Source organism: Pinus tabuliformis, chromosome 3_1, assembly GCF_031772625.1.
Source record: "Pinus tabuliformis cultivar Carrire ecotype Pingquan chromosome 3_1, CPIR1, whole genome shotgun sequence".
Lineage (NCBI taxonomy): Eukaryota > Viridiplantae > Streptophyta > Pinopsida > Pinales > Pinaceae > Pinus > Pinus tabuliformis.
The window spans coordinates 748,895,292-748,910,825 of record NC_142301.1 but is presented as its reverse complement, the minus strand read 5'-3'; the positions used below and the strand labels follow the sequence as shown (position 1 = coordinate 748,910,825).

Below are 15,534 nucleotides of genomic sequence, written 5' to 3'. Positions count from 1 at the left end.
ATGATGATGATGTAGTACCACCCAAACTTACAAAAAATAATTGTTAGAAATAATTATTAAATAATTATTTTAAGAGAATAATAAATAAATAATGATTTATTTAATTATTTTCATGAAATTTTTTGGATTTTAAGGAGAAATAATTTAGGAAAATGGTTTAGTAAATTATTTCTTAAGGTGAAAGTGAGTTTTAATGTGTAAAAACCTATCCTACATGGTGTATTTTGATCAATTTTGTGTAAAAACCCATCCTACATAGTGTACAAGAAATGACTAGATGAACATTTTTTGGGTGATAATAGTTTCATATTTTTTCTTTTCCCAATAATATTATAATTATCATTGATATATTAACTATAATCAAAACTTAATAAAAACCTTAATAAACTTATATATTATCAAATCTTCATAAATTTTAATAAATATATACATAATATTTTTTTTAAATAATAAGTATAATAATAATGATTTTTTTGTCCCTTCAGATTCTCAAACTTATAACCTCTTTAATTGTCTAGTGCCAAGTAATTATTTTTAAATTTTATACACAAAGGTTACATGGTAGCTAGTACTTTCCACTTAGTTTAAATATAACTTAATTAAATAAAAAACAATAAACACAAAAATAAAATAACTAATCAGATATTGTATTGTTGAATACCATCAGGAAAAAACAAAAAATATGTGTAACTAATATTGTTTATATTAACATATATACACTTTAATATATATATATATATATATATATTATTTTGTAATTAAAATTATTAAAATATATTTTTAATATAATAAGAGTCACCTTAAATTGAAAATATGGAGAAAAAACTATAAGTCGTGGAAAAGAAAAAATAGTAACTAATAGAAATGGAAGTTACTAAAGAACCCATAATAAGACTTCAACAAATCACTTTATAAATAAATAAATTTAAATAATAATAATAAATAACAAAAATTGAATTCTCAATGTTAAACTATGGATAAACGAAATAAACTTTTGGTAAAGATAAATTAATAGCAGCCAAAACAAAACTAAACGTGGTATAATAAAAATAAATAGCATTTGCACCCAAAGGTGCAAAGGAACGTCAAAAGTTCAAGATTAGACTTTCTAAGATTTTCACAGGCCTCGTTGTTTGAGTAGTTCGGGAGGGCCTCCCTGTTCGAGTGGTTTGGTTTTCTTGAGAGCAACGATACAGAGGGGGCAACTGGCTGGGGTTTGAGGAATCGTCGAGATTGTTTCATTTTCGTTCTTTGCTCCCATCTATTGCAATTTTCTATGAAAGCTACGTCTAGACTCTTGATCATGCATTCATGGATAACTTTTCCCTATAAGCATTATTGATTGAAAAATATTCCTAAAAAACCTTCAAAATTTACATTAATGGATAAATCAATTTCTTTAAAAAATTATCAATATATAATTTAACTCTTATTTTTTTATATAAATTGTTATACAATAATATAAAATATATATAATATATCTTTTATAAAATACATAATATATAAAGAAACGCTTGAGTAACTAAAAAACTTTGTACATATTTTATACAAGTTATTTTGAGAAGTGTAGTGTTGTATTATTTAATTACAAATATCAAATTCCAAATACAAATATGGAACACCAAACCATGAAGAAGAAGAAATGATTGTAGGTTTGACTCTAATTTTTGTTAGATGATCCAAAAATACTTTTTTTATCATAGGTTATAAAATTAGAATAAAATTAGAATAAAATAATTATTAATTTAAGATATTAAATTAATAATTATTATTCTAGAATGTTTAATTATTTAATGGAGACTTTTAGAATTAGCATATTGTTGTAACTAGATATGACTCTCCAAATGAGTCGTATCTTAGGATCTATTATAGGAGATTAGTTAGCTAGTTGGTTTGAATAGCATTTATTGTAAATGGACACTTGTTATTGAATAAGTGATCCATAATTAGAGGTAGTTAGGACATGGAGCTTATAAATAGCTCATTGCAAGAGTGTTTGTGTTGTTCGGGTGTAAGCTCTTGCAAATCAATTATGTAATTATTTTTTTGATTAATAAAATTATGTGTCTGAGGACACTTCTGCCATTATTGTGGTATCAGAGCTCCAGTAATGCTGCAGTGGATTTGAGGAGATTTCAGCTCAACAAAGTTCTGGAAAACTCCATTCAGTTGGCCAGCAAATCAGTGGTATGAAATTGTCCAGTTTTGTGTTCACCAAACAAAAAAATTTCTTAGAATTTTAATCTGCGAAATGATTCTATTAATTCTTTAATGCTGGATCATACGCCCTTGCTGGAATTTAATGTAAAGTTGGATGGTATTTTTTAATTGAGTGTAATATTGAAAGTGTTGACGAATTGAACGAGATCATTTGCTAGAGGAGGCTTTTCTGGCACTGCCTGTACAGCATCAAACTCATACCGACAGACGATTTAATAAAAGCTAAGGCTTTAGCATTCTTGATTTCCCATTTTGCCAATGGATCTGCATCTGTGGGTTTATTCGGCTTAACATCGCCATCACATATTCCTTGCCATAATTCATTGTAAATAAGTGTGCTTTCAATAAGACGATGCCACGTTTTATAAGATTTGGTGCCTTCAAGTTTGTCGGAATCAGCAAAATGGAACACCATCCGATTAACACTTGCATTGGCCGCTCAAAAAGGATGGAAAGTTCATCAAATGGATGTGAAAAGTGCTTTTCTCAACGGGGATTTACAGGAGGACGTGTATATGACCCAACCACCAGGTTTTGAAGTGGAAGGACAAGAACATAAAGTCTGCAAATTGATCAAGGCTTTATATGGGTTAAAACAAGCTCCCCGAGCCTGGTATGCAAAGATGGATGATTACCTTAAGAAAGTTGGTTTTCATCGCAGTGAATCTGATGATACTTTGTATGTACGACAACAGGGAAAATATTTGGTAATTCTTGTCATGTATGTAGATGATTTGATCATCACTGGCAATCATGATGATCATATTGCGCAGGTAAAAAAGGAGTTACATGCAGGTTTTAAGATGACAGATTTGGGATTACTTCACTACTATCTTGGAGTTGAAGTCTTCCAACGTCCACATCATATTTTCATTTCTCAGAGTAAGTATGCCGCAGAGGTTCTTCAGCGATTTGGCATGCAAGATTGCAAGCCCGTTCTCACCCCCATGGAGCAGAATTTGAAACTTTCAAAATTTGAAGGGGGGGAAAAGGTGGACAGTACAACTTACAGACAGTTGATTGGCAGCTTGATTTATTTGACAAATACTCGTCCTGATCTATCTTATGCAGTCAGTATTCTTTCACGTTTTATGCAGGAACCACGAGACAGCCACTGGAATGCAGCCAAAAGAGTTCTTCGATATATCCAAGGAACAAAAGATTTTGGTCTTCTTTACACAAAGACTAAAAATTTTGTACTTGGTGGATATTCTGATGCCGACTTTGCTGGGAGTATTGATGATCGAGCATCAACATCAGGCTATTTAATGAATATGGGGTCAGCAGCAGTATCTTGGAGTTGTAAGAAACAAGCTACAGTGGCCACTTCTTTAGCAGAAGCAGAGTACATTTCAGCATGGGAAGCAGCATGTGAAATTGTTTGGTTGCGCCGAATTTTGCAGGACTTGGGCATTTCTCAGGGAGAAGCTACATCATTGTTCATTGACAGCCAGTCAGCCATCAAACTTGCCAAGAACCCAGTTTTTCATTCAAAGACAAAGCATGTGGACACCAAGTATCATCATATCAGGTCGCTCATTGCCAAAGATGTCCTCAAACCAGTTTATTGTCCTTCCGAAGATCAGATCTCCGACATTTTCACCAAACCGCTTGGCAGAATAAAATTTACTAAGTTCAGGGATGAACTTGGTATCTGTTGTAATGTATCTTTGGATCATAGGGGGGAATGTTAGATGATCCAAAAATACTTTTTTATCATAGGTTATAAAATTAGAATAAAATAATTATTAATTTAAGATATTAAATTAATAATTATTATTCTAGAATGTTTAATTATTTAATGGAGACTTTTAGAATTAGCATATTGTTGTAACTAGATATGACTCTCCAAATGAGTCGTATCTTAGGATCTATTATAAGAGATTAGTTAGCTAATTGGTTTGAATAGCATTTATTGTAAATGGACACTTGTTATTGAATAAGTGATCCATAATTAGAGGTAGTTAGGACATGGAGCTTATAAATAGCTCATTGTAAGAGTGTTTGTGTTGTTCGGGTGTAAGCTCTTGCAAATCAATTATGTAATTATTTTTTTGATTAATAAAATTATGTGTCTGAGGACACTTCTGCCATTAATTTTATTATAGCCACAATTTTCTCATGGAATGAAATCAATTAAAATAAATAATTCACGGTAATGGGTGAGTGCGTATGCTTAAATCAGGCAACAAAACTTCAGATTGAGTTCTAATGTACATACAAATAGCATTTATGTTGGGCAGTTAAAAAGAGGAATCTAGTTGTAGCAGAACTTGGGGCAAACAACAATCACTCCTGCTCTAGCTTCACTAAATTTTGTACTTGCACAGTCCAATGGATATGCTAAGCTAACTATCAAAACATTTTCCAACCATTCTTATCCACCCAACACTTCCGAAGTGATAGCTAGCTGAGAAGATATGATAACTGGCTAGACTCAATATAAGGAAATGTGCAGGGTCGATATCTAATTTTCCCTATTCATTCTAGAAGTTTAATCAAAATGAAATCAAACATAGTTCAATAAGAGTCTAAGATAATATGATCAATGCAAACACATTTGAATGACATGCAATTACTTTCACTCAAAGTACTAATACGAGATAATTCATGGTAAAAGTTTGAGATGAGTATATACCCCTTATCGATAAGAAATTTTTTAATTGCAAGAGGAAGAGAAGCACCACCACGACTATGGACTCCAACTCCTGCAACAACAAAATATACAAAGAGATGAACTTACGTATAAGGATGATAACCATTTGACAATTAGAGCACAAAATAACAAACATATACTATTTGAAACTGTACTTTGTTGTGAGGGGAATCTACTATCCATAATGAGATGATACCCATCAATAGATTAGATGAAGTCACGTCATGCTGGGCAAAAAACCAAACAAGAAATCACAGTTTCATGGATATAATTGTTTTTCGCTTACATATTTCCAATATAAGGACTTGTCCAATTCATCTATCTTTTCCCTTGTCATAATATCTTGCAAATAGAGCAGAAAAAAGCAAAGCATTTATTGTTTAAAACTGTATTGTTACTGAGATAGGAATCTATTATCCATAATCAGATGATGTCAATCACTAGAGTAGACTCAGCCACATCATATTTGATAATGGACTAAACAAGAAATCAAATTTTCATGGATATAATTGTTTTTCCCTTGCATATTATCCAATTTCTCTATATTTTCCCTTGTGGCAATATCTAGCGAATAGAGCAGAAAACAACAAAACATATATTGCTTGAAACTGTATTTTTGTTGAGATAGGAATCTTCTATCCAAAATTAGATGATGGCCATCGCTAGATTGGACTAAGTCATGTCATATTGGAAAACATACAGAACATGAAATCACATTTTCATTGATTCAATTGTTCTTCCCTTGCATATTTCCAATATAAGGACTTATTCGACTGCATATTTCCCTTGTGACAAAATCTTGCAAATAGAGCAGAAAACAACAAAACATAGAGTTTGAAACAATATATTTGCTGAGATAGGAAGATGGTATCCATAATCAGATAATGCCCATCACTAGATTAGAGTCAGTCACGTCAAATTTGACAACGAGCAAAACAAGAAATCATAGTTTCATTGATATAATTTTTTCCTACATCTGGAAATTTTTCAACTTGGAGGCTTGTATACCCTACTTGTCTTGGAAATGAAATGTGTACTATGAGTGGTGGTGAAATTGATAATTGTAATCCACTCATTGTACAAGATACGCCAAACATGGAATACTCTCCTTTTTATTCCTTTCTTTAAACAATCCATTCTACATTCCCCTCCCTTGCTCTACGATATTGCCTACCTTCCATGTTTATGCATTAGGAAGCTAAATAGATTTGTGGGAAGAACACATACTTTCTTTCTTTTTTGGGACAAGTTCTGCAAGACATAGAGAGAAGGCAAAATTATAGCTATAGTACTAATTAATTTGTTTCTAGTGCATTAATAATAGTGAAAGTCACAATGATAGCTCGTGTCAGTGATGGGTTGCTTCTTGCAGAAGGTTTAGAGCATTTTTGTGAACTTAACAATGGTTATGATTTTGAATTCCACAAGCAGAAGGCCAAGCTATTGTTCAACAAACTCTCTTTGGGTGAACCTGGACCTTCCATAACGTCTCTGAGAATTGAGCCCTATTGCTTTCAGTATCCTGCATATACTTTTAGTTCATATGTAGCAACTTCTAATTAATTAAGAAATTAAGGTACAAACATGATGATTAGAACTGCAATTTTTTCCCTTGAAATAATTAAGCAGATGGGGGTTTTAGAACATTTATTTACATGTTTTTCCTTGATTATTAAGCGGTATAGCTACATTGTGGAGGATGGTGTGTGCTATATTACTTTGTGTGACCAGTCATATCCCAGGAAGCTTGCTTTTCTCTATTTGGAGGATCTACAAAGAGAATTCAGGAAGCTTGATCGCTCCAAAATAGAAACTACTTCCAAACCATATGCTTTCATCAAATTCAGTGAGTTCTCTGCAAATTAAATTGATTGATATTATATTTATGGCAATGAGTTCCTTGTTGGAGAAATTTGTAGACCGTGCCTGATCTGACACGGTTTCTGTCACCTGTGATAGATTTTATCCATCCAAAGGATTAGAAAGCTTTATCTAGACACAAGAACCCAAAGAAACCTGTCAAAGCTAAACAACGACCAATATAAAGTCCAATAGATTATAACCAGGGAATTCATTGAAGTTATTGGGAACGATGAAAACAAGAAAGCAGAGGATGCAAGTGAGCTGCTAAATGTCCCCATTTTCATTTATATTTGATTAATTGTTAATCTGTCTCAGTTTCAATAGCTTAATCTACCTTTTGGATTTTATTTTACATACAATTCATATTATGCTTGCTCATCTCTCTTAAAAAAAACTTGGCAGGCACAAACCTCATGATGTCTAACCGGGCATTACCAAGACTATCGAATGATATAGAATCGGCTATTAGGGATTCCAGATGGAGGTAATAGTTCCTTTGAGAACAGTTGCACTAGAAATAAAATTATTATTCTTGCTTTGGGTTTCATTTTGATGTCAATAAAACACTCTTCCATCAGATAGCTTCATTTACAATTGTTCAACATTGATGATTTTTCATAATAATAACAGAGATGTAACAAACAATGCATTGAATATTTGTTGTAGTTTATTTTGGAATACAACTTATGCCTTTTACCTGCATAGAGCTCTTTAAAACAAGTAAACTTAAAATTAAAATAATGTAAACTATATTTAAATTCAATGCATAATGTTTAAAAATAAAATTGAAATGAATTGTATGTATAGCATTGAATGATATAAAAAAGTATGAAGACATACAACAACGCCAATAAATAGGTTGAGATAGGTATAAAGTTAAATGTTCACTCTTTTTAATTACAAGTTATTTTTATTTAGATTACATATTTTAGGAATATTTTGGAATCTGACAAATAGGAGTGAAAATCAATTGTTTGACCTCATTTTTGTTCATCAAATTCCAATATCGTTCCAAAATTTACAATCAAATTAAATTCAAAACTAATTACACCATATAGACAAACCTGATTACTTAAACACATTTTGTCAAATAATTTAGGAGCATCCTTGTGTCTATTGATAATTGTAAAGCCATTTCTACCTACACCATATAGACATACCTGATTATTTCAGCACATTTTGTCAAATAATTTAGGAGCATCCTCGTGTCTATTGATAATTGTAAAGCCACATCTACCATTCTCTTTTTCATGTACTTGGGTTTATTTACAGAGCATATTGCAACCATCATATGAAATGCTTGTATGCTAAGTATAGCCATGAAAGAAAAACTTAGCATATTCCCTAATATGCTAAGTATAGCTATGTATTTCATGTTATTACAGGTTGTGACCACCATAGAGGGGAGGGACAAAGCTCTATTCCTACACTTTCTACCTTTGAACAATCTTCACAAGTAAGTGATAATGATGTTTTGGTCTATTGCTGGAAATTTGCAATTGTGGAGGTCAAATATATTCATTCATAACATTTTAGTATAATTTGTGTACACATTATTGGGAAGGGACAAAACTCTATTCCTACACTTCCTACCTCTGAACAATGTTTACAAATCATTATGGTGTTTTGGTCTAGTGCTTGAAATTAGGTTCACAACTCTATTTCTACACTTCCCACCTCTGAACAATCTTTACAAGTCATAATGGTGTTTTGGTCTAGTTCTTGAAATTTGCAATTATGGAGGTCAAACATATTCATTCATAAATTTTGATATTGTAATATATGTTATTTTTAACAGCTTTCTTGATGGGATGAATTTCATTAGCTATGATGTCTTTGTCTTGTCAAAATTTTAAAACGTAGTAATGATCTTTAGCGAGGTTGACACCCTTATGTAAGTAACCAGCCACAATGTAGGGTTGCCACAATAGAAATTAACTATAGATGCATCACTACAATTAAGCTTCAATTTCGGTATATGTAAAAATTACACCATGTTGTACAACATTTAACAAAAAATAATAGATCAATGGTTCAACCCTAACATGCAACGATTATTAGCACTCTATAAGTGTACAGAGCATTGTCTACACCTTTGTGAACCTTCCCAAAACAGTCTCTATTATAACCCAGAGGCATGCAAGCACTCATAAAACTTCCTGTACTTCTGTCGAAAGAAGAATTAAATCATTTTAAAAAATGACTAGTATATTTAAGGACTCTACAAATCCACAAACTTTCCCAGGAACTCAGAATTCAAAAACAGCTACAATCTCCTCTATGTATAAAACATCATGAAAAAAAATCCAGCCAATGAGAACTTTTTGTCCATAACATCAGGGAATTATATCTTAAGCATGAGTTGTCGCAGTGCTCAACATCACTGTCACAACATCTCAAGCTACAGTCTTTTCTTTGAATGGAAGCATCATGAACAGAAGTTTTAAGGGCCATACCAATGAGAAAAAAATTTCCGCAACATATCATAGGGGATTGGAATTTCAAAAGAGACCCACCCTTCAAATTTGACTATTTCCTCTCCTTCCGTAACATTGTTAATGTAGATTACTTCACCTATTTCACTTATATTAGAATTTCAATTTCTAAAGGAAAAACAAGGAATACTATGCAAATATGACATGTCATATTATGATAATCCAGAATCTGTTTGTCCACATAAATCTTATGGAATACATGACGACAAGGCAGACAACAAATTTCCTCTCCTCCATGAAATTTCCTTAAGCACACCACACACTCACTAACATCATCACCATTAGAACCAGAACAAGAACAAGAACAACATGACCAGGATGATGTCACTTGAAAGAGTGAAACAAGAAGCTTATCTCCAATTTTATCTGCAATTTCTTTAGTGGTCATGGCCAACTCTACAAGCCTGGAGCCCAATTCAGCAACTTCTTCTTCAGCATATGCGAATGACCTATAAGATAATAGCTAGCCCAATATGCTGCAAGTTATTAATAGTGTTTATCTATGCATAACATTGTCTGACATACCCATATATGCATGCCACATACTTTTCCTTCAGCACGTATATCAAAAACAGCTAATGCGTATGCTCTAGTATTTTAAAATTTCCAACATTCCACAGAGAATATAAGAAATAGAATAAACAACTAGATTGAAATAGAATGTAATGCTAGATTAATAAGAAACAAAATAAATACAAATTTACGATGGATTTTCATCATAGAAAAGAAATACAAATCATATCCTTTCCCTTGCAAGATAATATCTCACATCATTGCCTGTAATATTCCATATGAAAGAGTGAAGCATGTAATTAACTTCCTTTTTTAGAAAATCCATTTTTGTGGATTATGCTAATTGGTGAATTAAGATTTTGAGGTTGGGTTGTCCTTTCATATTTTTTGAAGACTTTGCATATCCCCTTAAATCCCCAGGGATTTGGGAAGCTGATGATATCTTTGCATAAAGATGGCTTTCTCTGATTCATAGTAGCATCATTTTCAAAAAAAAAAACCTATTTCCCTAAAAAAATCACAGTAACATGGAAGTAAATACCTGTTATGTTAATCATGTGAATAGCATTTTACTGCTTTTGTATTTTTTTCTTCAACGCCCCTAATGTCCCATAAGAAACATATTCATTTTGGGTTCCATAGGTGCAATTGTTCCTATTGAGGTTAGTACCACAACTGAGACACGGTCCTTTGCAATTTACATCACAAACACCATTGATAGTGAATACAAGGTTCACGGTATCGCGAATATATTTTGAAATATCTATTTCTTTCTCCTCTGCAGGGAAATGCATTTGTACATCCAAGTCAATCTTAGCCTCTTATTCATCCTCACCAATTTCACCATCTCCCTTTACTTTATCTACCCACGATAAAATCCTAAGCGTCTTTTGAGTGGGTGCCTTCAGAGGTTTTTCGGTGAGTAGTAGGCAAAAGTTTGAGAATACACGCTCTACTACTAGCTCCCCACACCTGGTTCATTCATTACCATTAGTTTTTGAAGAATTTTCATATCCCCTTAAATCCCCAGGGATTTGGGAATTTTATGATATCTTTGCATAAATATGGCTTTCTCTGATTCATAGAAGCATCATTTTCAAAAAGAAAAAAACCTATTTCCCTAAAAAAATCACAGTAACACGGAAGTAAATACCTGTTATGTTAATCATGTGAATGAAATTTGTTGCTTTTGCATTTGTTTCTTCATTCCCCTAATGGCCTATAAGAAACATATTCGTTTTGGGTTCCACGGGTGCAACTGTTCCTATTGAGGTTAGTACCACAACTGAGACACAATCCTTTGCAATTTACACCACAAACACCGTTGATAGTGAATTCAAGGTGCACGGTATCGCGAATATATTTTGAAATATCTATTTCTTTCTCCTTTGTAGGGAAATTCATTTGGTCATCCAAGTCAATATCAGTCTCTTCTTCATCCTCACCAATTTCACCATCTCCCTTTTCTTTATCTACCCACGATACAATCCTAAGCGTCTTTTGAGTGGATGCCTTCAGAGGTTTTTCCGTGAGCAACAGGAAAAAGTTTGAGAATACATGCTCTGCTACTAGCTCCCCACACTTGGTTCATTCATTACCATTATTTTTTGAATACTTTTCATCTCCCCTTAAATCCCCAGGGATTTTGGAAGCTGATGATATATTTGCATAAAGATGGCTTTCTATGATTCATAGAAGCATCATTTTCAAAAAGAAAAACCTATTTCCCTAAAAAAATCACAGTAACACGGAAGTAAATACCTATTATGTTAACCATGTGAATAACATTTTACTGCTTTTTCATTTGTTTCTTCAACGCCCCTAATGGCCCATAAGCAACATATTCGTTTTGGGTTCCATAGGTGCAATTGTTCCTATTGAGGTTAGTACCACAACTGAGACACAATCCTTTGCAATTTACATCACAAACATCATTGATAGTGAATTCAAGGTGCATGGTATCACGAATATATTTTGAAATATCTATTTCTTTCTCCTCTGCAGGGAAATGCATTTGGTCATCCAAGTCAATCTCAGTCTCTTCTTCATCCTCACCAATTTCACCATCTCCCTTTGCTTTATCTGCCCACGATACAATCCTAAGTGTCTTTTGAGTGGGTGCCTTCAGAGGTTTTTCGGTGAGCAGCAGGCAAAAGTTTGAGAATACACGCTTTGTTGCTGGCTCCCCACACCTGGTTCATTCATTACCATTAGAAACCCTCATAATACTACAAAAAAGGAAAGACAACAAAAAGATAAAACGCTTCCATTAGAGTTTGGAGAGATTGTTAGGGTACGGAAAATTATATATTTACCTATTGCACATTAAGGTTATGAATGTCTGAATGATTCCATCGAGCTTCAAATCTCTCTTTCTCCAACTGACATCGATCGAGATTTGAACCGGCGTCCCCGAGGGATAATCTGTTACTCCTCTCGTAACCCTAATGCCCATGGAAGACGTTGTGGACTTCGATATTTCGGAGGATAAATTAGAAAGGTCGAGTCTCTCCAGAGTAGTATAGTACTCGAAATGGGTTTGGGAGGCGCTCCCCTTGTAGATTACGGCACCCTCCCATGGCACCTCTTCTACTATTGAGACATTGCCTTCTTCTGCAACACACGACATAGGCAGTGACCTGCATTTTGTGTATAAAGGTATCAACCCCCTTTTCCCCTCAAGCCTCGTCTTGCCACAAGAGATCCATGAGAAGCTCTTGTGTTTTTTCATGCAACAGTGAAGATAATAGTGTACGGGGTTTGAACTCAAAGCTATTTTCTCCACGTGGATGATTGCAATATTAGATAGCAATGGAGTACTCAGTCCTAAGTTTCAGTTCAGTCCCAAGCTGCAGGTCTCCCTTCGAACTTATTCACTTCAATCAAGCTAGTATACTGAAACCCCGCCTTTCTAGTGTGCAAGAGAAGTAAATGTCGAAGGGAGAGGAGTATGGCTGGATGGGGTAGGTAGGCCTTAGTTTGACAGATGGCAAGATGAAGGGAAAACACATGTCATGATTGTATTGGCCAGAAAGGCGAAATCCAATCATTCTGATTGGTTGGAGGAACAGTGTTTGTCCACCCAAAACTAGCATAAGAAACGCCTATCAACGTAATTATACATTTATTATACCAAAATATTAAAACTCTAAAACTTTAATAACAAAATATTAGTGTTTTGAAAGGTTGACGTTTCATCTTTGGAGTTTTCCAATTTTTTTCTGAGCGTTGTTCCTCGGCCCTGCTCGGCCCTACTTGGCCTTTTCTTGAGCCCCGCTCCCTGCACGTCCTGCTAACTGCGTGCGAGTACTCATCCGCCTGCGGGTGTGTCTGCGCGGGGTCCCTTTACTACCTACGGTCGGCCTGGCCATGGCTGATTGATCTGCCCAAGCACTTCTAGCAAGCTTGGTTAGCGTCCATGGAGGTGTTGGGCACCCCCATGCCCCTTCTTCTCCTCCCCCGTCAATGATCTCTTCAGCTGAGGCGTTTAGCCAGCTTCTGGAAGGGCTCCCTAAGAAAAAAAATGTTGAAGCGGCAAAATTCGTCAAGAAACTAGATGATATTCCAGAGATCTCTCTTCCTCCGAAAACTTCGATTCAGGTTGCTCTATCCTTGTCCGAGCGAGCCCTCATAGGCCAGTTCACTGGTCTATGGCCATCCCCTAAATCCACAAAGAGCTGGGTCAAAAGAAACTAGTCGTCGTTGATCAAAGAAAGTGTGACCTCTTACTTTCTGGGGCGAGGATTCTTCCTCTTTGTATTCACCGCCAAAGACGACAAAGATCTGATTTTCGAAATGGTCCTTATTTCATGGGCCCCCAGGGTTTGTACCTGAATAAATGGACTCCTGACTTCGATCCAGCAGTATACGTACCCAAAGCTGTCCCGGTGTGGGTTAGGCTTCCAAATATCCCAGTTCATTGCTGGAACTGGGATTCTTTGATGCACATCGAAAATGCCTTGGGGAAATTTATAGACCGAGCGAACAGCAAGGATCAATATGACTGTGCCAGGATCTGCGTTGAGGTGGATCTGGAGGTGGGGCTCCCAGAGGCCATCAAAATCAAGGTAGGAAGCTGGACGCATGTGCAAAAGCTAGATTATGAACAGTTGCCCTTCAAATGCCGGAAATGCCAGGTTTATGGACACTTCGCCAAAAACTGCCCATCTGCCAATGAAGTTGTACAAGGGAAGGAGGTCGGCTGGAACCAAGTTAAACGATCCAAAACTTCTTTCAAGACCCAGAATCCGAGAGGAACTAGTGGCAAAGGCCCTCAGCAGAATCTAGCTCAGCAGATCAAGTAGACCCAGCCCAAGTTCACCCCAGAGAACAGGTTCGATCCTCTCAGCTCCCAACCAGACGACTCTCATGAAGTTGTAGTCCAAAAGCCAGTGTCCCCAGATAAAGGTTCCCTACCCCCCTTAGACACAGGGGTTGCAGAAATCTCAAAAGGAACCCTCGTTGAAGTCGAGGAGGAGGATCAAGAATCGGAAGACTCTGAGGAGGAAAGAGAAATAGGTGAATCCCAAACCTCTGTAAGGAGATCTACGAGAGGGTGCAAAACCGATCGGGAGAAAAGAGAGCACGAAACGTATAAGGATAAACTACAAGGCAGTCAACCAAATTTGGAGAAGTTGTTAGCAAAAAAGCCGAAGATGGCAAAAAACCCATATCAAGGCTCCAAGGGAGCCCAACTAAGCAAAGGTAAATAATGAAGATAATCTCCTGGAACTGTAGGGGTATGGGCAGCAAAATCAAAGAAGAGGCTATAAGAAACCTAATAAGAATAGAGGCCCATGATATACTCCTTCTCCAGGAGACTAAGCTGGAGGAGTCAGACTTCCTTCAGGTAAGTAAAAAACTTTGGAAAAATAGTAATGCAACAGCTATCTCAGCCCGAGGAGCCTCTAGAGGGTTGGGTACTCTTCGGAACGATAGCAGGTTTTCGTTGGTGTCTAAGGCATCAAATACCCATTGGGCGATGTTAAAGATGCAGCATCTAATCACAAAAGAAATCTTTTGTCTCTTCAACGTTTATGTACCGGTCAATGCTGGAGAAAAAAAGATCTGCTGGGACTCATTAAGGCAGCAAGCAGATCTAGGCAATCTGGAAAATGTCATCATAGCAGGTAACCTGAACATTACACTGCACTCTTCAGAAAAGCGAGGAGGCTGCATTGTAAGAGATCCGGCAAGGGAATGGGTAGAGGATCTCCTCCAAGACTGGGATCTGTTAGATATCAAGCCCATCTCAGGTAAGTTCACATGGTCCAATAAAAGAATAGGCCATGGACATATTGCAGCAAGGCTGGATAGATTCTTTGTGCATAGCTCCGTTATTTTGCTTGGTTTAGATGCTAGTATGCACATTCTTTCTTGTAGCACTTCTGATCATAAGCCTATTAAGCTAAATCTCCGAGCTCACACTGATCTTGGCCCCATACCCTTCAAGTTTAGCCCTTTGTGGACCAAGGAATCCAGCTTCTTGCAGATATTCAAAGAAAGCTAGTCCCAACCTGTCAACGGATCTCCATTCTACATATGGGAAGAAAAACTCAGAAGATTGAAATCTATCCTAAAGTGCTGGGCCAAAACTCTTTCTAATCCAGCAGCCAAAAGAAAAAATATCCAAAGTCAACTTGACGTCCACCATTTGTTCACGGAAGAGGTACATATGTCTAGATAAATCCTAGATAAAGAGGTTCAACTCCAACAGCATTATCATAAAGCCTGCCTGGCCGAAGAGGAAACGTGGAGGATCAAATCGCATTGCCTTTGGCTTAAAGC

The 15,534-nt window shown here is 35.6% G+C and overlaps 1 protein-coding gene and 1 pseudogene across 1 annotated transcript; one reads left to right on the top strand and one right to left on the bottom strand.

The window, feature by feature from the left end:
- Window positions 1–6,202: 6,202 nt before the first annotated feature.
- LOC149189536 (25.3 kDa vesicle transport protein SEC22-1 pseudogene) lies at window positions 6,203–7,033 on the top strand (annotated as a pseudogene).
- A 4,503-nt stretch (window positions 7,034–11,536) lies between these two features.
- LOC149189535 (large ribosomal RNA subunit accumulation protein YCED homolog 1, chloroplastic-like) lies at window positions 11,537–12,376 on the bottom strand. The gene is made up of 2 exons (XM_089410269.1): window positions 12,063–12,376; window positions 11,537–11,939 (listed from the first exon to the last, which is right to left on the bottom strand). Exons 1-2 carry the CDS (start codon window positions 12,374–12,376, stop codon window positions 11,537–11,539), a joined length of 717 nt encoding a protein of 238 aa, XP_089266395.1.
- Between the last annotated feature and the right edge of the window lie 3,158 nt (window positions 12,377–15,534).